We start from the raw sequence: 24,488 nt of genomic DNA, 5'->3' as shown, positions 1-24,488 counted from the left end.
TAATTTACTGAAGCCTCAACAATGCCAAGTAGAGATTGATTACTTTGTGGTTTACTTCTGTTTAAACAGTCTGCCATGATTACTAATCTTCAGCAGAACACCACTGTCAATGTAGGAGTTAACTATTGCTGCTTCTAAACATGTAAATCATTCTGGTTTAGCATTTCTCTGAACCGAAAGATCAATGCACAGGGGAAAAAGGAGGAACAAATCACAGCACTACACTGTTCCAAAAGGCTTCCCCAATTACAGCCAGTGTTTAAAAATAATTATTTTGTGGTAAGAGACATCAGCAATGTTTAAGAATTAATTTAATCTAAGAAAACACACATCAGATTTTTACAGATTTGGCAAAATAAATTCTTACCTGTGAGTAAGCATCTTCAAATGCTCGATCAGGAGTCATGTGTTTGATAACATCAGCCAAAACTGTATTGACCTCTCGCTTCTGTGTAGCAAAAAATGAGGTTGCAATAGACAGTAATGAAATCAGCACAGAAATCAAGTCACTGCAAACCAGTTGGATAATTTACTTCCATTTACCAAAACATCAGGTTTCTACTGTGCTCTAGTTAAGTCAGGAACTTTAGCCATAGCTCCAGTAAATCCTTACTTAAACTGGTCCGCCTTCCATTAAAAAAAAAGGGTAAGAAATATGCGGTGCTGGGGAGTGGTGAAGACTCCTTCAAAGCTACATCTTTTGTCCCTGCTCATCTTTCATGAAAGGAAGTACATTTTTTTCATTCATTACTGAAGTCCTACACACTTATATTGAATAGGCCTAGTTTTTCCATTTTTAATACCAAACTGCTAATACACTCACTAGTCTGTATCAGAAAACCTTCAAAAGGAAATAAAATAATTTTCACCTACCGTAAAATGCCTGCATGTATACTCCACCCACACTTCAGCACAGTTGATATAATCCTAGGAATACGTGTCTTATGATTACCAGTGTTTGCAGCAGGTTACGAGCAATAGACTTATGCAAACATAAGAAACAAAATTACACTTAAAACAATTAGCTCATAAGGTATGAACAAATCTCAAAAGTTCTTCTGTAGAATTATGTTACGCAGAATTAAGTTATGCTTAAGTAGAAAAACAGGGATCATAAAAAGGCACCATATTTTTTGGCAACTGTGTGCATCTACAAAAGGTAAACCATGTCATGCTAAGTATATGCTAACTGAACAGCTGCCCACAATTTTGCCTTAAATGCAGAAACAGTAGTGAAACAGAGTGGACAATAACTCACCTGTGGGTTCTTCAGCTTTGTTATCACCTTCCAGGCTTCATTTAATATTTGAAGGCGATCATTTTCAGGAGGATCAGCCAATGCCAAGTTTAATCCCAAGGAGCGAAAGAGGAGATGCTGAAAGTTAATGAGAAATTTTAAATCAAAAAGAGAAGATGCATGTCTGTCCAACACTGCTCTAGCAGGTACACTGTGCAGAAAGATCTCTTGGCTCAAACCACCTTTTACTTAAATGATGTGCAAGTTATGTAGGCAACTAAGAGTATAAAGAACTCTGTCAGACCACAAACAGGAATTGTTACAAATTACATACAGAAAGTTACCTTTGGGAATCCAGATTCATCACACTCTTTAATCATGGCAATGAAGTCCATAGATCTTGCAGCAATAAACTCTGCTCTGAATGCTGACATTACTGAATTCAACAGCAAAGCACTACAATGAACATAACACAAATCAATACAGCTCAACATAACAAAAATTTGGTTGTCCCTTCATTTACATCAATCTGAACTTCTCAGACTAACAACTGTCCAGTATCTATTCTAAATTTAAAAAAGGGGATAAGGAAGAAAAAACCTCACAAATCGAGCTTGCATTGATGAAGATTAATAGTGCATAAGCAAACCAAGAAAATATTAAGCCATCAGATACAGAAAAGGTAACTCAGCCTGTAGAATCCTTGTTCCACACAGGGTTTTTTGAAGCCAGCATTTTATCAGGTATTTACTAGAAAGATCAAGTAAACCAGGAGCAGCTGACACATTTAGAAGCTTAGTCTCTTTTTAACTACAGTTCAGAAGTATACTTTGGGAGGGCAAATCTCATTGAAGTTTTTCTCACTGAATTGAAATACATTGATCTCAAAGGTCTTTTCCAACCTAAATAATTCTATATATGCATTATAAAAGTCCAATTTCTAGCAGCTGCATTGTTAGGATTAAAATAAATCCAAACAGTCACTATGACATATTTAGACATTTAGGAGTAATCATTCAGACCCGTATCTGTATTACTATCAAACCAAAGTTACTGATGGAAGAGTGAACTCACTGCATTACTGTGTATAACCCAGTTTACTGATACCATTATGCAAACATAAGAAACAAAATCTAGGATCATCCATAAGGCAATTCCTCTGGGCAAACTCGGCCATGAGTTAGCACAGAAGCTGCCTCATAAAACACTGTGTCCTTCACTAGGCTGAAACAGACAGTTGAATATAGGGCACTTTACCTTGAGGGAAATTCTATGGAGTGCTTAAAATAGCCCAGCATCCTCTGTGTTCCTGACTGAGCATTAGTGGTCCCATCGCAATTTGACTGGAATTTGCATTTTATCATTAGACAAGTACTTCCAGTTCACTAGGTATATGCTTTGCAATACAGAGAAGCAGGCTGTCACTTCTCACTTAGATGGCTACAACGTAGTTCATGGAACATGCTGAGGTTATTTAAAGATTTATATACTGATGCCTCTTGCTTTGTAGTATTTTGACAGTCATGAGAAGACATAAAACCACAGAACTCCACTTTAAAGGGAAACTACAATGCTTTATACAGCATCTAAGACAGATTATTCAACTTCCCAATAAAAAAAGGCATGTCCCAAAAACATTTCTTCAAAAAAAACCCCACCTTATTATACTCAACGTTTTGTCCTAAGCACCTACTCCACCTTTAAAACAAGAAATGCTAAAAGGTGATTTAAAAATAAGTTCCACAAAACAAATTAATACCTATACAAACCAATCAATATAGCAGAGCACAGGGATTACTTTTACCCATATTATACACTCTGATACAGTAACATCTTCACACCACATTTTTAAAATCACGTTTTCCCTGCACTCCTTAGTTGTCACAGAATGCTAATACTGGCACTTCTCATCTAAGTGATTAACATATTTTAGCTCCTCAGCCACTGCAGAATTGGACTGTGCAAAGCACATCAGCAAAAAAAATAGGTAGCCAAAACCTTTTACAGAGCTCAGCCTACCTACCCAATAAAATTAATTCAGATTAGCTCACAAGCAGGCCAGATTGCACTCACACAGCTCAGAAAGTACATACAAAACTTTCAGACCATCTTCCTGAAGTACTTGCTAAAGGTGGTCAGTCTGCACAGCCTTCTAGGAGACATTTGGGATACTAATTTCAATGCTGAAAAAGGCAGTTGCTTAAATATTACCATCTTCCAAAGGTGTCAGCTGTTTACCATTTCCCTTGCAAAATGTATGTATGGGCTGAATGTAGCCAGTGGAGACCAGGGAGAAAGCAGGCGAGGAAAACAGATTAAAATGAAGCACAACCAGGAATCACAGACACGGCTGATGGAGAACACATTACCCATCCTAAACCTTGGCTAAGGAGCCAAAATGCAGCAACCAAGTTAATTAATTTAACTTTTGCTCTACCAAGTAATCTACCATATTTTAGATTTCACCTCTGGAAATTAATGCTCATAACCATGATTTAGTAAACTACTAGGAGAACAACAGCTATACTATGCATCTGAACAGTGTTTTCAAAAGGGAGAGAGAATTTTATTACAGGGACTCACAGCTATTACAGACTCATGTCTTCCACATTGTGCAATACTTACTTGTTCCCCAATTTTTTGCATCTCTCCATCATCTCAGTAAGCAGAACCTGGAAGAATTACTTATTAAAATTAGTAAGTAGAGACTCTGCAAATAAATTCAGCTTTAATTACTGTAAAGAAGTCTACTAAAAGCTGGTTTAATTACCTACCTAACATATTCCAATAATCCTGTCTTACTCTGTATTTACAACACAAGAAAACAATGGTGTAGTACAACATAAAACGCACCCACTGGAATAGGTACAGTGGCATTTTAATCAAACACACCATTTTATGGAAGTCAAATTTGCAATCCTTCAGCCATGCCATTTCTCCAAGTAATTACTTTTTGCCAGCCAGATCAATTATCTCTGGCAGGAGAAGTGAAGATTACCAACTCTCTGACACAGAATGCAAAACAGACTGACTGAGATTAAAAGATCTTGTTGACTATGTCAAGCAATTACAAAGCTAAAGTTTACTCAAATCATTTTTATATCTGTATGACAGAAGAAACTACTGAATTCAGGAAATGAAGATTAAACTAGCTAAAGGACAGCAAGAAACAAACAGGAATACTGCCTATGAAATTAAACTGGTCTAACCTGAGCTTTGTGGAAATGAACATTCTTCCTGTATAGAAGAGAGAAACAGGCAGCCGTATCTAAGCTCTTTACACTTGCACTCACACTCACGTAAGTACTGACTGAAGGGGTTTTTTAATAGGCAAAATTAACTTTTCACCCTAACACTTCCTTCAGTGTCAGGCATTACGACATTTACTTACTTCAGGAGCATGGTAGGCAATACACTGTAAAATCCAGTCTATAGCAGGAGAATACAGAGTCAAATACAAAGGAATCTCCACACATTGTACTACCAGCTGATTCTGAACCGTATCCCCATGAATCTGTTGACGTAAAGGACAAAAACATGTTGCTGTGAGAAAGTTATTTAGTAGGAAATATGACAAACTGGACAAAGTTTGTGTATGAATGGAAACGACAACAGAAAAGATCACAAAGACACACAGATACTCTGAAACATTCCTTGCATACTGGGGAAAAAATGTCAAGCTCAAAATATTTATCATTAGAAGTATGGAAATATGCTGAATAGAACAGTTTCAGCTTACCAGAATGTATGTAAAATGTCCCAAACTATATCGGGGTACAGGAACATCCCTAAATCTATATTTAAGAACTTCAAAGATTTTAAAAAAGTATGCGGTAGTTTAAGGAATGTATTTGTGTGATTTTGCAAATAAAACCCCTACTTGCTTACTTGTTTAAATGTCAGAAGAAAGTCAAAGAAATTTTTGTTAAGGCTTTCTTTGAGCTGTGGTGCCACTTCCATCCCAACCTGTATCAAAAGAAAAAGACTTAATCTGCATCTATCACCTACAATTCTCCTTCAACTGTAAGACAAAAATGCATTTTTTCCATAGGACTACACCTAGCCACACACATCAACTCAACAAACAGCACTGAATCACATTCTTTTGACTTATTATTTCCTTGCTTACTATTATAGTCACGTCCACTAACAACTACCCTGAGGTAGTTACAGCTGTGTTTAAACATGCTTCTCCTAACATCACCTCCAAGTATCTTGTAAGCAGCAGGGAAATCAGTGTCCACCCCAGTGCCTGCACTGCAACAGCCTATACTCATTGTATGCAGGGAGCCTACAGTGAAGAACATTTAAAAGTCAAAGTTCAGAAAATTGCCTTAAATCATGTGTATTTATTCTGTGGCCAGAAAGAAGCAAGCATCCCAAAGGAAAATATAAATATACAGGCAGATATAGATAAAATATTGATGAATAATACCAGGTGATGCGCAAATGAAAGGCCTATGCAGTGAAGCTGGAACTGCAAAGCAAATGAATCCATACAGGGCTGTTTTCAATAACAGATAAAAGTATCAAAAAAAAAAAAGTGGCATATTACTGAAGAAAAGAGAAAGATGCAGAAGTAAATGAGAAGTTAGCAACAGATCAGGCTTCAAAACACACACACAAACTCACTCATCTCAACAGCTTAAAGTTCCCCTCTTCAAACAAACCCAAGGGTCTGAGCCTTCAAGCTTATGCAATTCTAGCTGACTTCATCACAAGGCAGAGGTACCTTGCACCTGTAGAAGAATGGCTGCAGAAGCGTGGCCTTAGAATCTCTGAAGATCTGCACAATGCAGGCCTGGTATTAGAATAGGCCTGTAATCAGAATTGTACTGAAGTTGCTGCGCTGAAGTTAACAAGAAAGGTAGGCTTGAGCTATTCTTGAATCCTGAGACCAAGTAATTATGTTGTGCCAACAGGCCGTGGCTGTAACAAGCTACAGCTGCTGGGAAAGCAGGTGCAGGGCCAAGAAAGATGGGGACCAGTATGGGAAAATCAGGAGTAACAAACTACAAGGCTGAAGCACAGCAACACAATTAGCTACATGGATAGAATGCTTATTTTAGTCATGATAATTAGGGGTGTGAGAACCACGCGCGTTTAGAGACTACTAACCAATTATATTTCTGCTTTATGAATATGCATGTGTATCGGTTTTATATAAGTAGTGTTAGAAACTAATAAAGTTGAGCAAGATGCATAACTCATATTGAGCGTCTTCGTGACTCCAGCGAACCCTTCTTCCAACATGCACCAACCCAAGCCAGTCATCTATCACATGTGACTACAGAGAAATGCATCACCTTACTGTGTAAAGATCTGGTCCTTTGCTTTCACAAAAGTCTTTATTCCCACATTTTATTACCATGTTTCTTTACACATTTATATCAATACCACAGGTTTCTGATTCCAGAATTTGTAATTTTTAAAAATCTATTTTCATTATCTTCATTGTGAAAGTATTAATATAATAATGTCAGTAGCTGGAATACAGCAGATTAAATGCCTTCCATTCCAGTAAGTTTTCTTATTTTAAACAGAAGTCAGGATTTTAACAGCTAGTATTTTATACCAAAAATTTTTCACTATTTTATGTGATCACCTTTGCAGACAAAAAGGAGCACACTAAGTATTTCCTTACTACATTAACTGCCATTACTATTACTAGAGTAATAGCCTTAACCTCTCTACCGTTATGCATCTCCTTCAGCTGTATCAGGAGCAGTAAAAGGTGGACTATGCAGCATCCAAATAATTTCCTAAAAAACCTTCAGAAACCTTGCACTATGTAGCAGGAATGCTTAGCCTACGACAAAAATGCAGGCATTAATGTATTTCAAGAGTCAAATAAACTAGGCAGCTCATCTACCCGAGTAAACCAGAGGTTAGCAATTACTTTCAGATGCAGGAATTCATATGGACACCCCTGAATAGTATACCAAAAGCATCTGGACATTTCATTCAAATGTAACAGATATATCAACACTGAACAAACTCATCACATTTCCTAATGGCAGCTGATTCCATGCAAGTATTGCTCGTTAGCAGCCCCACCATTTTCCAATTATAGCTGAGACCTTTGCCGCTACTTAAAAAAATGTATTTCACAAGTATTTTTCCAGTATTGATGACTTTTTGAATCACGTTAGGGTCTCTTCTTGGGTAAGTTTATCTTGGCTGAGCTGTCACAGTAACTGCAGGAGTAGTTGAGGATAAGAACATAGCCATGCTGTGCAGTCAGACAAAAATCCACTGTCTGAACACTTTACCAAGTGGCTCCTCTGGCAAGGAGCTTGCCAGCCCTCTGCCTGCCGCTTATACTCTAGAAGGAGGAAGATAAACATAGCGAAAGTGCATACATTAACTACAAAAAGCAGCACCTATCAATCAGACAATAGCATGTAGTCTCAAAGTCCAAACTCTCCTTCCACTTAGGTCTCTAACATTTTATCCTACCTGAAGATGAAAAACTGGCATAAGCAGCACATAAAATTAATTTCACTTATTATAAACACTTAAAGAAAGATTCCCCCATTACTAAAACAAAAGAGAAATTATTTTTTTTATTGTTGGAAAGAAGAGACAGGCTGCTCTCTACTTCAGATAAAAACAGTATTTAAAATAAAATTTCCTTTAGTGGCAGAGCGAGCTGCAGTAAATCTTTGATATAGATCTCTAGTGTTAAATGATGGCCTACCCTGCAAAGGTATGCTCTTGCATAGACTGCAACCAGCGGATCTCCAATTCCTCTAATCATAGACGTTAAACGTGGGAGACATTCCGAAATCCCCCTGTTAAGGTTTTTCAGAAACGAAAATGAGATTTAACAATTGAAAACAGCATTTTATCACCTACAGATAACTTCAGCAGCTGCCTTGTAGATTGGCAATTGAGCGCGAGTTATAGAAACTCCTACCAAAGCAGCAGCGTATTAGCACAAAATTCTATTTCAGAAGTAAAATTTTGTATGTACAGCAACACATACCCTATATTCAAATTGCAGTATTTGTCATTAGGAGTAGTGCAGACAGCCAGGTTGGATGCTTGACTTGTAAAAGACGAGCACAACTAAAAAGCTGCCCTCTATTTTGCAGGAACAGGGGAGCTTTTTAGGGCTGTAATTCAATGTGAGAAAAGCAGCCGCCTGAAGCGGAACTGGCAGAGCTCCTTGTATGTCTCATTTTCCCACAGGTCCTTTTTGACAGAGCTGTACTAGTGCCTGGAGATGAGGCCCATCAATTCCAGTAAAAGAACTGCTTTTTAGGGATAATGAAGTTGTCACTATAGTAGCAGTTTGGCTTACAACACTCGTTTCAAAATATAACTGAAAAAGGAGGAGTACACGTGAAAGAACATTTTCAGCTCAGTAACTGACACTGTTTGGCAACATATGAAGCTTATACCAAGATTTTCAATAGATAATGGCTCATTGCTCATAAATTGTTTCTCCAACTCAGTCTCTAGCAATTGACAGACACATCAACATTTTCCTTTCAGTTTTCTATCCTGTATTTTTGCCTCACTCCTCATCTCAACAGTCTTCCTTTCACCTCCACCATCTGAAACCACTGGTTTTTAATTTGCAAACTTCCGATGTCACAATTATACATATATTCCAAAACTGCAAGCATTACTGCATTTCAAATTGTATGACAGTCTGCCTTGACTTTTTCCATGGCATCTCACTAAAAACTCCAAAACCTCTCAGTACTGCTTCTTCTCAGATATATTGAGATCATATCCACCATTAACCACAGAACTTGCACATTAACTCTGTAAATTAGTTTTTAAGTCTGGTCATTCACTTCCTTCCCATACTTAACATTTACTCTTACGTTTTGGATAGGAACTTATTGCACTTCAGTATTGCTGCTTCCACGTAACTAAAATGAAGCCAAGTTAAGGACCAAAACTAAGATACATGCCATTTAAAAACATGAAAATAAACTTACATACCGAACACATATTGAACAAACTATTTCAAGGCCTTCTGTATTAAATCTCACTACACTTTGTTGAATTTTACCATCTACCTACAAGACTTTTATTGTTTCAAAAGTTTTCACACATCAACTCTACTTTATCGCTGCCCTGCTGGTCATAGCCAACAATTCAGCATTCAGTTTACTATGAAACATGACTCAAAGTTAAATTAAAAACATACAGCCTGAAACAAACAAAGCAAAGTTAGTATAAACATGAGATCCTGTGGGGTTTATTGAAACAAACAGTTCATTTTTGGAAATGTCTATGAAAAACCTGCAGACACACTCCGAGAGTCTCACTTGACAAGGATACAATCTCGGAATGAGTTCTCTGATTGAAGCAATCTTGAAAAACCAGTTCAAGCAAGTTTCTTTAGCTGTATCGTTAACAATCTCTGGAGAAAAATTATCTGGGAGAAAAAACAACAACCCAGAAATAGTTACACTCCTAGAAACAAGTTACTTTTCATTCTAGGTTTAAAACTGTATTCTTTCCTTTCAACAAGAAATTAGGCACACCATAATAAACTCAAGCAGTATGTTTGCTTCTCAGCTCTGCTGTGCAGCAGTAAGAGCTGAGCTTCCATCTCGTACTAAGTACCGCTTCAGAAGCTAATCAGAAGCTAAGCCAAAGCTAATCTCAGATCTGCTACTCAGAAATCTAACTTCTGCCTCCCCCCAAAAGAAGAAACTGAAAAAAAGAAAAAAAAAGGAATATACAACAAATACATGTATATAAATCCCTAACAAATGCATACATATAAAATAAATTTAAGTACTCAAATTCTCTGCTTTAAAAGGCTAATACAATTTTAAAAGAATATTATTTAAAACTGTATTGCAAAAAGTAGGAAATACTAAACACTGACAAACACTTGTTTTAGTACGCGAAACATCTAACACCACTGCACAGTTCTCTCCTTGTGAGCCCTGGGACTATTTGTGTCAGCTGCCAGCAGGAAAAAGATGACACCCCAGCAGAACAGATGGGTTAGGGGGTGCACAGTTGCATGGCGAACTGCTTCTTCTTTGTCTAGATTGCCTGGAACAGAAGGTAAACACAGGCTCCTTGGGATCAGCTCAGGTCTGAGGCAAGATGGTTGGTAAGGCTGGATCTCTCTTCTCTCAATGATAAAGCTCGACAAGCAGCTCCTGCTGTGAATGTCTGCTTATAACTCCTCGCGAAAGCTGTAAAATACCAGTGCTCTCCCATCCCTGCCCCTAGAAGGTGAGAAGCTCCTGCTCCCTAAGTTTCCAACTTCTAAGACTAGAGAAGCCACACACTAGATGCTGGCTGAGTACAGAAAGATGTTCTTTCTCATCTAGCACCACAGGAGTTCTCATCCAACTTTGTTTTGCTTGGCTCCCAAGGGACAAGCATGGAGATGGAGGTTGGGCCTGAAACCTCCAGGGTTCATACTGCCCTGCATGGCAAGCACAGCACAGATTTTCCTTCTCCCTCCCACTTTTATAGCTGCTTGGGAAGTTCCCACCAGCAATGCCTCCGGCAGCAGTACTGCTGCAGCATGAGCTCAGCTCTCCGGAACAGAGGTAACTGTGCCCAGTAATCGTGACATGCGATGGGAACTGTCTGCCTTCATTAATGTTTATAAGAACAGTTTGCCAGATCTGCAACAACCAAATTTACCTTAAGTGTTTTCTGTAAGTTTATTTTAGATTCAAATATTTGTTGGTTCCAAGCTTCTGGCTCAGATCCTATGGATTTAACTACAACCTAATGGTACTGTTGCACTGCCAACTACAGAGTAAGAAAGTTTCATATTTCAAGGACATGCACTTAATACAGTCCAAATTGCAAGGAAACGTCTTTATTTCCATGGAATGTTTCAATGCCTTCCTAAAAAGGTTCTTCCATATGCATTTGTACTGTAAATGTCAAATTAGACTTATTGTGTTTAAACTTTAAGCTACTTTAACCTACTAAAATATAATATTTTCAGAAAAGACCATACACTAAGAAAAGAAGGAAAAAAGTCTTCATCTAATTTGGCCATTCATGTTTAATTCTTCCTCTGCTTATCTATCATTCTTTTGATTTCAAGTCCCAGGAAGAAACAGTTTGTGTTTAGTAACATCAAAGCCACAAGCGCACTTTATTATACCTTAGGTATATTCTTCACAATTAAAATGTAAACTTGCATAAACACCGTGAATGGTTGGAAGCTATAAGCAATTACTTTTACTCTACTAAAACCTAAAAATTACTAGATTCAGATCAGAACTTTTTCCATAGGAGATACACTAGCATGGGTCCTGTTTAACCTTTAAGTTTGTTCAGACATTATTTTTTTAAGGAGCACGGTAGAACAAATATGAAGTTACCTGGCAAAGAGACACGATTGTCCATGCACATTGACAGAATTCTTTCATACACTAGTTTCCCTGTTTTTAACAACAACAACAACAAAAAAAAAAAGAGAAAGATCATTTATAACAAACTAAAGAACTGTAGAACACAATATGTTGATACAAAGGTTCCCTCTCCAACATATGTTGAAATTAGCTGGAAAAATCTTCCCAGAACACTAACATGATGGTGCCCTCTAGTGAGCCTGAAATGTTAAGTCTGAATTTAACACCGCACACCATCACACCATGAAAAATGTTATCTGGTTCCCTTAAGTGCAGAGGTAGCATGCAGATCAGATTCCTCCCAGGCCAGGGGAGGACAGCTGGTGTCCTGCCTTTGCTGAGTTTGGCCATTATGTTATCTTCAGCAACTTTCAGTAAGTAGGAAAGAGCACAAAGAGGAAGCAACACCTGAAAACACAACTGAATCTACGTCATAGCACATCCTGCTAACCATCACAATACCCTTCAACTTCGAATGTCGTCCTAAATCTTTTCCGTAAGTTGGCAGAAAAACAAGAGAATCACATGAAGTGGATGACAATTACACTTAAAGGATCATTTAAAAATTATCAAAATAAATTTAAAAAATTAACTACATTCTGATCACTTTACAGTCCCTATTTGGCTAAAGAAAACTTTCTGACTTCTATTCTTCAAAAATAAATAGAATGAAATACGGAGTCAAGAGGCTGCCAAAACCAAAATATTGTCATAACAATGACAGTGTGTTTTAAATTTCAAAATGTAGAGCTCATGACTTTTCACAAGGTTTTGTTCTAGATATTCACTAGTATAAAAAGCATAGGACTACAAAATGAAATATTTTTATTTTAAATACTTCACTCATAAGAGTTTTTGAACAATTACATACCACTGATGTCCAAATGTTTGTGGTGGAAATATTCCATGTTAAAACTGAAAGTTCTTTCAACACTTTTTAGATAACTTTGATGTTTTCTTATATTATAAAAAAATTAATTTCATCTCATGAAAAATTTTGTAGTAAGTCTGACACATTACTTACCAAAAGTATCAAGGATATCTGTAATTAAAACAAATTTACTTGGATAAAACTGGATTACTGTTGTGTCTGAAAGAAGCTTAGAACACTAGAAGAGAAAAGAAAAAAGAAACATTCTTAGGGGCCAATGCAAGTTTATGTGCTTACTCCAGGCAGGCTGGAACAGATGAATACCTACAGATGGAAAGAACCAACATGAACTATCCAGCAAAAAGCACAAGAACCTCTAACATAACACATCATGGCACTCTTTGTATTTTTCAGGTTATTCTTCATCTCCAGCAGAGCTAGTCACAGACCTGTTTTTCCTTTATACAAGGTGATCTACAATGCAGAATATCAGCTGACTCTGCAGACCTGTGCATTTGTTCAGACAAAACAAATTCTGTCCCAGAAAAAGCATAAAAAGGCACTTTTTTCTAAAACAACCTTTTTAAAGAGCATTTTTCAGTTTCTCACCATCTCTCTAAGCATCTGTATCAAACACAAGATTTGATGTATACTAAATTAAGAAACAATTTTAGAAGTTTAGCTAATGAGCTTTACAACACATCTTTGTGGCTCACATAACTAGTTCAAACATTCTGGAAACAGGCCAGCTGATCCACAGCCAGCCCCAGGGAGGAATGTGTAACCAGTCACCACCCACAAGCACCCAACACGATCGCAGCAGTTGGACGATCATGATGGCTGGTACAAAGTCACATCTGAAAGCATATTAACCAGTTTGGTTCTAGTACTGTTGAATGTTCAGCCCAGGTAGGAACATGTCCATTTGTGATGTGAATTCAAAATACACACTGAGGAATGAAGATTTCTTAAGATATTAATAATTAAGCTATAGTTTGTTTTCCAAGATGGTGCAAAACCTGCAGACTAAATTGGAGTAAAAAACTTTGGCAGAAGTTTATTCACAAAAAAATCAACTTCCACCTCAAGAAAACAGTCAAACGACTGCCTGGGGAGAGAAATTCACCTCCTTCCTACCTAAGCCAAATGCAGCCTTTGACCTCTGGCCTCTATTTAAGACTGACAAGTCCAGTATTCCCTGTGATCTCTGTTCCTTCTCTATCAGAAGAGAGTTCTTCAATCTCAATGGAATAAATGAAGTCCAAGTCTTCACTACATTCCAAAAATCCAGGAAGCAATCCAATACCTGACAAGACTGCTTTGTTTAAACAAGGAAATAATAACATTTGAACATGCTTAAATGAGGGGCATGCTTAGTCTTTTTGCTTTATTCATCAGGGAGGAACACTGAGCCCTGGGGAACACCACCTGTGACCAGCCCAGCCACCAGCGGGATGTGACTCCATCCACCACCACCACACTTTGGCCTTGGCCGTCCAGCCAGCTATTTACCCAGCATAGAGTACGCCCATCCAAGCCACGAGCAGCCAGTTTCTCCAGGAGATGCCATGGGAGGTGGTGTCAAAGGCTTTACTAACATCTGGGTAGACATCCACAGCCTTGCCCTCATCCAGTCAGCAGGTCACCTTGTCATAGAAGGAGATGGGGTTGGCCCAGCAGGACCTGCCTTTCATAGCCCCACGCTGGCTGGGCCTGATCCCCAGCTGTCCTGCACGTGCCGTGTGATGGCACTCAGGGTGACCTGCTCTGTCACCTTCCCCAGCACCGAGGTCAGGCTGGCAGGGCTGTAGTTCCCTGGATCCTCCTTCCTGCCCCTCTTGTAGATGGGCATCACATCATCTGACCTCCAGTCAACTGGGACCACGCCGGTGAGCCAGGACCAGTGATAAATTGTTGAAGTGGCTCAGTGAGCTCAGCACCCTCGGGTGGATCCCATCCAGCCCCATAGACTTGTGCATGTCTAAGTGGTGCAGGAGGTCACTGACCACTTCCCCCTGGATTACAGGGGCTTCATTCTGCTCCCTGTCTTCCAGCTGAGGGAGCTGGGTACCCAGAGAACAACTGGTCTTACCATTAAAGACTGAGGCAAAAAAGGTATTAAGTACCTCAGTCTTTTCCTCACCTTTTGTCACTATGTCTCCCCCTGCATCCAATAAAGGATGGAGATTCTCCTTAGCCTGCCTTTTGTTGCTGATCTGTTTAGATGAGGGACCCCCGTGCACAGTGCTGGAGCGCTCGGCTGCCGATCCTGCTGGCACTGGGGCTGCTCGCCTTCACAACCATTCACACGTTATAAATTCAGGCCCTGCCTTAATAACCAGAACCCTTCCAGCATGTGAAGCTCTGTAGAACTCTTGCACAGAGAATAACAGCTTCATCCCCAAAGTCTAAATGAAAGATTTTGTGTAATTTCATCATTAGTTCTTAAATCAAGATAATTCTAGCATTCAAATTAAAACTTCTTTTTCCATCCCCGTATATATTTCTGAAAAACAACAAGAACAAAAGGCCAAACTTCCTCCTCCTACTGCATACTAATCAGTATGTGATTATAATAATGATAGACTATACATATAATCACAGCCTGGTGTCAAGAAAACTGCTTGCTTCCTTTAGGGGATACAAAATTCTTTAAATTGTGTTATTTACTAGAAAGAACCACCAGAAGGAAAGTTCAGCCAGGTTTCTACCCTATTCTGCATTATAAGAATATAATTATTATCCTTGATGAATTTTTTTTAATTCATGTTAATTACCCAAATACCTAATTCATTCTGGCCCAGTCTTTCAATTAATGATGAGCATCTGCAGCATGAAGTTGAAGTGCAAAGTGAACAACACAGACAGCACTTTAAGAGAGAGAAACATGCAATTTTGGCACCACTTTCCTAAACGGAAGCACTGAATCCCATCCTAGAAACTGCATTATTTCAAAATCTCTTGTGAAAGCATTTGTAAAAGAACATGTGAAAGTAGTAATGCATAGATTATCACTGCATGTCAGACATTGTGTGTATACATATATATACACACAAATGCACGTTAATGGACTGTAAATGCATTATTACATCTATGTCTGCTTTCTTCTCATCCCAAGACTTTTAGTACTGTATCTTCTTTCACTAAAATATTCCCACTTCATAATGCTATATATGGTGCTTTTTCTTTTGAAGAATAATAGTGCTGATTTCATAGCATTACAATAGAGCATTAGTCACCCTAGGTCACATATAATTTTTTGATCTCACTTCATTTCTGTTTCATTTCCTTTATTGTCTTTACCACAATTTAAGCTGAAACTACTGCAAACAGTTTTCACAAGAGTATCCAGCATGACAAAAAAAAAAAATCATTACTTTATATAACCCCACTTGATGACTGTTAGCATTGCATCAGTTTTACAGCTTTTAAGGATGTCATTATCTCCTCTGTCCTCTGATGCACTCTGCCTCTGGCTTTTTTTAAAGGCCAAACAAACAAAAAAAAGCACATTTAACTGCCCTATTTCCCCCTGTCCCCCTCAAAGCCCATCACTCCAAATGAGCCAGGGGAAGACTGTGGACAAGTTTTAAAAATAATAATAAAAAAAACCCAAAAACATACACATACTTTAAAAACCTAGAGCTGTTTTCTGTAGCTTGCTAGAGTCCTATATCAGACTACTCAATGGCCTTACTAAGTCTGGATAAGGACAACACTGACATTCAAGAAGTCATTCTGGCATTACTTAGGGTGGGGAGCAAGGGGCTAGAAGGGGAAGAGGAGAGGAAATGACATGTCCTAGAAAGAGTTAATATCACTACATGTTATTTATTCTAATTATCCCTAACCGGGTAAAATTTCCACATCTGTCATTTAGCCACTTTCTTTAATAAGAATTCCACCCCACATACCCTAGTCAAAATCAGTACATAACAACAAAGTTGAAAATCCAGCTGTTGTCAGAAGTCATAAGACTCTGAAAGAGATGGGTTTCAGTGAAGAACAGAAGAAAATAACAGAAAAATAATAAAACCTCTTCTTTCCCCAAGAAAGAAATCGGACAAGCCACACCACCAAACTCACTGGTTCTGTACAGAACAAAAATGTAAAACTGACCTGGATGACTATTTTCAGAGCTTTTACTTTCTGATCAGAGGACCAAGCATCCTTTAAAGACTGGTTTAGTTCTTCAATTCGGTTCATGTAATCCTGCTGAGTCAAATTCAACAGCTCCTTCTGTGACCCCTGGCAAGAAAACACAAGCCTAATTAATAAAGAGAGGGAGGGAACGAAGGAGAGTGCCGGTATTATAGTCAAATCACTGGAGGGGGGGCATGGGCGGGACCACAAAACTTATTACAAAATCCCCAATTTTCCCTTTTTACCTTTGCAGCATCAGTATTGCAGGTGTTTGGCACCGGAGTGCATCACAACTGCTTTGCTTTTCAAGAGGCATACATGCTGGTATTTAAAGTTGTCTGAGAGGTCAGAAATGCTGGACTATTTCAGTGGTATTCTACTTGTGGTATAATTAGTGCATTAACACTATACATAAGCATACTAGCACCTACACAGAGAGGAAAGAAACATTTTGCCAGCAACGTCCTAAGAAATCCACGGACATCAAGAAAGGCCTGGCTGTGTTCGCCCTCAGTAAGAAAATAAAACTATCTTCATTTCATGCTCAGTACCAGAGTACTCTTGTGGCTTGTTTTGCAGAAAATCTTACAGATCTTATAAAAAGATCATCAAAAATAAACTAGTGAAACACTGGAAACAGAAATAATTGTTTAAGCTTTAGAACCAAACTAACACAGCAACAAAGGGACTAAAAACGTGTTTAGAAAAATCAGAAGGTATTTCTGCAACAGTCTTCAGTAGAAGTATAATTAACATTAAAAACTAACTTCAGGACTAGTTTTGATGAGTTTATTAAGCTGCATTGCAGAATAAGAATTAAGACTACTAGGCTCCACAAATTTTAATAGCAGCTGCAGACTGTACACAGTACCAAGGTAAATCAACATCGGTAAATCAGGTGAATTTTCAAATTACAATTTCTAGTGATAAAAAAATATGATTCTGCCTGAAATCTATAGCAGTAAGACTGACATTACTAGAGAAGTCCCATGGAAAATATTATTTACCTAAATATATAAATATATAAGCACGCAGAATCAAGACCTTTTTGAGAGGTTTCATAAAAGATTTCTATTTCACAAATGTATTTCACTTTTAAAATGGTTATGTAATTGGATGAGAAAACTTTCTCACCTCTTCCAGATCATCCAGTTCTTCTAACCTTGTCCTCACTTTTTCAGAAACTGCTGAGCCAGTAGTTGTAGCTTTTCCTGTAAAGAATTATATGCTTGAGTTTCTTTAACATTTAAACACTTGGGACTTCTAAAAGGAAACAAACCTGAAGAAGCTTGACACAATCAGACACAGAAGACAAGTGATTTGATTCATTTTGTGACTATTCCTGAAGTCACATTTAAACATACCTACAGTTCATTCACTTTGAACAGGGAATGACAAGTAAGCAAAACTGAATATAAATGGATTTTCATGCAAGTTGCGCTGTGGTAAGGAAAGAACCACTGGATCGAATTGTAGGATAATTTAGGTTAAAAGAAAGCCCTACGGAGGTCTGTGTCCAACTTTCCTCCTCAAAGCAGGTCCAATTGTGAAGTTGTAACAGGTTGCACGGGGTTACACCCAGTCAATTTAACAATGTCTAAGGGTGGAGATGTGATACTTGTGACAACTCTCCCTGGACATCCTGTTTCAGTATTTAACCGTCCTCATTCCAAAAAAGTATTTCATATTTTTGCAGAAGCTGAAATGCTGCATGTTTGCTCATATGTAAGAACTCTGATTTACTATGCAATCAGCTATGACTACTCAGCCCAGAGCTGCTTCACTGGAAAACATAATAAAATATTTAACATTTGGTTCTTTTTTGAACACTCAGCATACAGTTGAAATCATTCCACTTTCATGTAAAGAGAGTAACTGAGCAAGTTCCCAAGAGACTTGTTTGCTTTCCCTTCCAGCAAGCAGAAGGGCTGATAAACATGATCCTCAAAACATCACTGCTCACTTTAAATGGAAGAAAGTTTTAAGCTACAGTGGAAGGAGTGAATTCCATTCCCTTCCACAACATATAATCAAAATTTATTAGCCTACAGGAATACAAGACAAGGTGGCTGGGTGGTTTGTTTTCAATATTTGTTTTAAGTAAAAATCCAACAGAATTCTTATTCACAAAAAAACACAGATCCAACCATGTGTCAGAATGGGGGAGGACAGGAAACCACATTTCAACTATTCCTGACCACAAACCTGTCACTGCACCCTACCTCAAGCAACATTTGTTACTGTTAAAGAAGCTGCTTACCTTTTTCAGATCCCATGTACAGATTCTGTGAAGAAACAGAAAAAAAGCAGACTTTTAGAAAACACGCACTCACTAGCATTCCAAGAATGCAGAGGATAATTACACTGCTAATTAAGCCTCTAATCCTTTAGACACAAGACCAGAAGTCATTTGTATTGTTACATAAAGACAAAGTGATGGCTTCTAATTATCAACAGACTTTTGGACTTGGCTCCACAACAACCTTTGTAAGTGACAGCTTGTGGTACAGCTTTCTACAAGAGTGAAACTGAAATATAGAGGACTAGTATTTACTCATGAAATCATTGCAAAACAGCAACATCCAAAATCAATTAAAGGTCTAGTACAAACAAATAAAACTGGAGAAGCTGCCACTTACAATAGAGAGCTTCTCTGTTGTTGTGTATCTAGCAAGGATTTCACCGCGTTTGCTTGACCATGGTTCAAAGTCACCTCCTACTGCTGAGCTGTCATCTTTATCCCGTTTCTTTCGTGTACTATCCTATGAGGGGAGTAGAAGTGCAAATGTTAAATACAAATCTGGAAAAAAAAAAAAAAAAAAGAGAGAAGGCTGCTAAAGGTTAACTTAATGTTTCAAGTGCTAACTGATCCTTCCCAAAGTTACAATATTAAAAGAAATAATCCACATTTTAAAAAATATGTCAACATAAACCAGACAAATATCGGTAAATAAGAATACGTTATTCTATTAATACAGGGTATTTCCTATTTGCATTAACCTCCTAATTGGTGAGACAAATATATTTTATGCAGGGTTTGCTTTCTGGTTTTGTTTTTTTTTTATTTAGTGGAGTTAACTGCCCCCAGTTTTACCATGGTAGCAGTAGTAGTCACAGGATCTGCGGCTGCTGCGAATAATGACAAGGGGTCGGTACCGTCCAATACACTGCTCAGTGGGTCCATCACAGAGCTAGAAGAAGAAGAGGAGGTAGAAGAAGTACTTCCTTTCCGGTTCATCTTCTTCGTCTTGGATTCAGTAACCTAAAAGAAAAGTTCAAAACTACTCAGCAAAAAGGCTTTCTCTTCCCCCTATTTTCTTCAATAAATTATCAAAATACATGCTATAGAAATCGCGCTGTTACAATGACAGCAAGGACCAACAAACAAACTCTTTACAAGAAGCATCAGCATTTAAATGGAAGCACCTGCTTTTTCCCTGAATCTGGAGGCACTCTTCAATAGCATTTTCATTACCTTTCCCCCCGCACCCTTCCAATTCTGGGTCTACAGAACCGTAAGAACAAGCACTCTAAATTTCTTTCCAGCACCACTCCTTTATTTTATTGGGTTTGTCCCTCTCCTCCTACCTCTTTCTTGCTCTTTGATTCCCCCTGCCAGTCTCACCTTTACTTTTCTGGTACGATGATACTCAAGCTGGAACATTAAATCTATTCTTAAGGCCTCCGTCTCACCTCCCTCCTGACCTTCCTCAGTAAAAGCTGCTGTCCATTTATCATTCATTAGCATACGACTATCATCTCTTTGAAGCAGGATTTTTTTTTTGTACATCCACGTTTTTAAAAGCCTCTCATACATTAAAGAAACAATAAATGTTTCAAAGCATACAGCTGACTGGAAGTTAACCCAAACCCAAATCTTACATCAAGCAATTACGCAGGTTATTTGTAATGCAACAATCTGATTTTAAACTTATCCATTATTCAGCATTCAATGCAACCAAGAAAACCCACAAGCTGGAATGCTATATTTGTCGGGAGGAGACTGTTTTTGACACATAACAGCACTAGTAAATTTCTGTAAAGGACAAACAGAAGAAACCTTGATGCCTCTAAAATAACAGGCCACTAACATAGAAAGCAACTTCACTAGCACCACCACCAACTTCAAAGCCTTTTCAAGAAAGAGAATAAAAGGAACCCAAGCAGTTTTAATTCATATTCATTTTCCAAAAGCACAAAAAGAAACTCACTGTAATGGGTTTTAGTGGATGGTAATCACCAAAATCCAAGGGTACAGACTCCAGTTTGCACACTTCAGATTCTGAAACATAGTTTCTTGATCTCGCATGCCTTGAAAAGCAAGAGCAAAGCGTAAGTACATATAAATAATCACATACTTATGAACAGAGAAATACATCCTACGTCCACATAGATGGAGGCATGTTTACAAAAAGAAACACATGTTGACAAATAAGTCATTGAAGGACCAAAATGTCTTTCTCTACTGAGATAAATAAAATAAAACTGAAGAAACTTTACTTTCAGTCATCCAATTGTATTCTTTCCCTACAGCTGGATTCTCTTCCATTCCATTAAACATTAAAAGGGCAGTTTCACCAAGCATTTGTATGTGTGACCGGGTGATGGCGATTATTAAACACAACTTTCCAACTGGATAGTCAGAGTGAAAGGAAAATGCAAGTATGACAACACAAGGGAAGAAATCGAGTGATCAAGCACAAATATAATGAGGAACTGCACAGATTAACTTATGTAGCTGCAAAGCTCTTCCCTGAGAAATCTATTTCTATCTGTTCATCTCATAGTACAAGTTGTAAAAGTCAAATTATACCTTATCAGTACTCATATGTTTCCACTGTGGGTAAGTCCTTATATAAATGTATAAAAATTAAGTATGTCTTTAAGTGAAATAAATCACAAAAAACATACACATTTCAGGTTTTGTTTTTAATCTGCTATTAAGAGAGAACTGTGAGAACTATGGCCTCTGTCTCTAATTAAAAAAGACTTGATTACAGAAAAGAACACAAATAGAAGCATTTGAGTAAAACAACATTGCCACTAGGAATTAACAGTAACACACACTAAGTTATCAATCACAGTTTAAGGACGCTGCTTTTTTATAAAATAGATTATTCATCCTGGTGTTAATTGCTCAAATATAAATATAAATTTCTATTTTTAAAAGGCTTTTAAAGCACACTTGACAATGTAGGAAGGCAAAAAAGAGGGATTAAAACTTTCTGACTAGCATCAGATAACAATTTCAAAAGTGACTTGAGTTACAAATGCTTCCTAGTATCTCTGACAACACATCAATATATGAAAGCAATTCCTTTTAATTGTATGAGTAGTAGTAATGGTTAAACTGGGAAATAAAAATTCAAACTCACAAAAATACAGAGGACAGCTGCTTCCTAAAACAATTGCCATCATAGGTATCACATGGTACCTCCCTTTAACAGTAGCAATAGTTAAGTACTAATGCAAAAAGAGATCCAAGTAAAATCTAGAAAAATATATTTGAAAAGGTTTTCTCTACATTCTGCCCTCCACAAGTTCTTGATTTCTTTTTTAGTCTTTGAAAGACACAGGGCAGCTAACTGTTCTTTCCTGTTTCATCCAGGATCCTGAGAATGTTCCTAAGGCTGTATGTGCTGTATTTATAAGGCCTTAGCTGAATGGGTAAAAACCAGTGGATACACAAAGGTTTCTTTAATCAGACTCCTAACGAGAACAAACAGTATTCCCCCCATATCATACACATCTTTGCCACAAAAACTAATCCAGACTTTCAAAGGATTCCATTCCTACCCAGAGACCTAACTGAAGAACTGAATGCTGAAGAATTTCAGCATTGCAAAGCAGCCAGCTCTTCTATAGATACTACGTACCCACAAAAAATTGGATTCATTTAAAAATCCACTAAGAAAGAGTTTAATTCTCAGTTGTGTTACTTCAGGAAGAAGCTCTGACACCTAATGAGATATAGCCGAGCAAGAGAAAAGAGTCCAGTGAAATTCATGTGCTTATTCCTTTTGTTTTCTTGATCTCAAGCTCCTTTCCTTTATATATGAATAGTCTCTTTAATTTGTTATTGCCCCAGGATTCAATGGTTCTCCTTGCTCACTTGCTTCACAGGTTAATTAGCATCTGGGTGAAAAAGCTTTCAAGCTCTTTCTGGCTGCCCAACTGTAACATCTCTATTGCTCCGTTACAGTTCTGTCAGTATTTCCATAGCTCTCCTTTACAGATATTTCCAAACTAGCAGTAAAGAAAGATGTCACTGACAGCTCAAGCTTGGCACACCACTCCCAGGCCAAAATCAATCGTACTCCAACGATAATTAATGTAAGGCAGCCCTGGGGAAGTCTAACACACAAGGGAACAAAGAAGAGCTGTTCACCCTTCAAGTAAGCCTTTAAAAAGTACATTTACGATGTGGCTATTCAAGTGGTAAGACAGCTTGTAACATATGTAACATGGGGGACAAGTTCAAGCTTGCTCTGACATTACGTCCCACTTACTCACAGGGAAAGCAGAGTACGCTTCCCTTGCTCAGCCACTGCAGTGCAGCCAGCTTCCCAGGGTAAATAAAAATAAGACTCTGGCCAAGGCAGGGTTCCAGCCCCAGCGCATACTGCAGGGTACACCCCCGCTTGCAGGTGCTGTTTTAACAGGGGCTTTTTAAACCTTTTTTTAAACCTTCTCACACACATGAGCACCACCGTATTGCCACCGCTCCAAGCCTTCGCCACCCACCTGACTGCCAATCTCCTTCTCTCCTCCAGATAAACAATCTTTTCCTGGGACTGCTGTACTTCATTCCCCAGTGAATTTATTTCAAAAAGCCTAGTTCTGTTGTTTTCATAAAGCCTCGATTGGTTCCACTAGCAATGACTTTTAAATGCACTAATTATTCCCACTTTATTAAACACCAAAGTTTGCTTGCACATTAGCCACATGAGTAAGAGGGATGGTCTCCAGCCTGACAGCGTGCAGGCCCGGAACATCTTTTTAGCATCCTCATACTTTAAGGGGCTGCACCTGCTGCGTGTTGCTTCTGGTTCTGCAGCCGGTTTGGTTTCCAGCGCGCCCAGCCCCGCAGCCACCGCTGCCCGCCGGGTCCACTCCAGGAACCGCGACGGCGGGGCAGCCCCCGCGGGCAGGCGACAGGCCCCCCGCCACCATGAACCTGTCCCTCCCGTCCCGTCACACCGCCCTGCGCAACGCTCCGCGCTGCTCCGCGCCAGCGCAGCCCCTCCGCACACCCAGCCCTGCCGCGGAAAGGCGGCCCCGGCAGCCGCCCGCCGCGCCAGCGCCCCCCCGCGGCCGGACCGCACACACCGCCCCGCTGGGCTGCGGAGAGCGGGCTCATCCCGCCGGGCTGAGGGGAGCGGGCTGCGGGGAGCGGGCTCGCCCCGCTGGGCTGACGGGAGCGGGCTGCGGGGAGCGGGCTCGCCCCGCCGGGCTGAGGGGAGCGGGTCCGCCCTGCCCCGCACCGCCTTCAGCCCGCACGGCCCGCTGCCCCGCACCGCCCGCGTAGCCTCGGTGCGGCGCTGCACCACCGCCCCGGCACCCCGCGTAGCTCGATGTAAACACAGCGCGTTACACCCATCTCTGCCTCCAGGCTGCCCCAGCGCCCGGCCCCCGCCCCAGCCGCCGCGCAGGAAGCGCCCCCGCGGGTGGCGAGCGCTGCCGACCACCGAAGGCGAGGCCCTCCCAGTCCCGGCCCGGCAAGACCGGCCCCCGCTGGCACCCCACCGGCAGCGAGGGGCGTCCCCCGCCCCCTCCCCGGGCCCTGCCCGCCGCCTCACCAGGGGAAGGCGGCCATCTTGCCGCCCCGTCACACGGCACCGCTTCCGCCCCGCGGCCCCGCCCCGCGGCCCCGCCC

General features: G+C 39.5%; 1 protein-coding gene across 2 annotated transcripts in view; it reads right to left on the bottom strand.

Annotated features, from left to right (window-relative positions):
* VPS35L (VPS35 endosomal protein sorting factor like) overlaps positions 1-24,487 on the bottom strand; it is a 56,669-nt gene extending 32,182 nt beyond the window's left edge. Inside the window, exons 1-19 of one of the 2 annotated variants that reach the window (XM_056334484.1) lie at positions 24,412-24,487; positions 20,824-20,923; positions 19,707-19,874; positions 19,252-19,374; positions 18,873-18,897; positions 17,747-17,823; positions 16,589-16,717; positions 12,623-12,707; positions 11,569-11,628; positions 9,539-9,635; positions 9,076-9,123; positions 7,938-8,031; positions 5,126-5,203; positions 4,629-4,751; positions 3,863-3,909; positions 1,582-1,693; positions 1,259-1,375; positions 874-927; positions 368-448 (exon numbers count right to left, since the gene is read on the bottom strand). In XM_056334484.1, coding sequence (XP_056190459.1) covers positions 368-448; positions 874-927; positions 1,259-1,375; positions 1,582-1,693; positions 3,863-3,909; positions 4,629-4,751; positions 5,126-5,203; positions 7,938-8,031; positions 9,076-9,123; positions 9,539-9,635; positions 11,569-11,628; positions 12,623-12,707; positions 16,589-16,717; positions 17,747-17,823; positions 18,873-18,897; positions 19,252-19,374; positions 19,707-19,874; positions 20,824-20,923; positions 24,412-24,428 — 1,635 coding nt within the window. In that variant the 5' untranslated portion in view covers positions 24,429-24,487. Of the gene's footprint in view, positions 1-367; positions 449-873; positions 928-1,258; positions 1,376-1,581; positions 1,694-3,862; positions 3,910-4,628; positions 4,752-5,125; positions 5,204-7,937; positions 8,032-9,075; positions 9,124-9,538; positions 9,636-11,568; positions 11,629-12,622; positions 12,708-16,588; positions 16,718-17,746; positions 17,824-18,872; positions 18,898-19,251; positions 19,375-19,706; positions 19,875-20,823; positions 20,924-24,411 lie in introns of those variants that run through there. The other variant, XM_056334485.1, reaches the window with a different exon arrangement.
* Position 24,488: the final 1 nt, after the last annotated feature.

The sequence above is a fragment of the Falco biarmicus genome, chromosome 4 (genome assembly GCF_023638135.1).
Source record: "Falco biarmicus isolate bFalBia1 chromosome 4, bFalBia1.pri, whole genome shotgun sequence".
NCBI classification, from domain to species: Eukaryota; Metazoa; Chordata; class Aves; order Falconiformes; family Falconidae; genus Falco; species Falco biarmicus.
The sequence above is the reverse complement of the archived record's forward strand: the minus strand, read 5'-3'. Positions and strand labels throughout refer to the sequence as shown.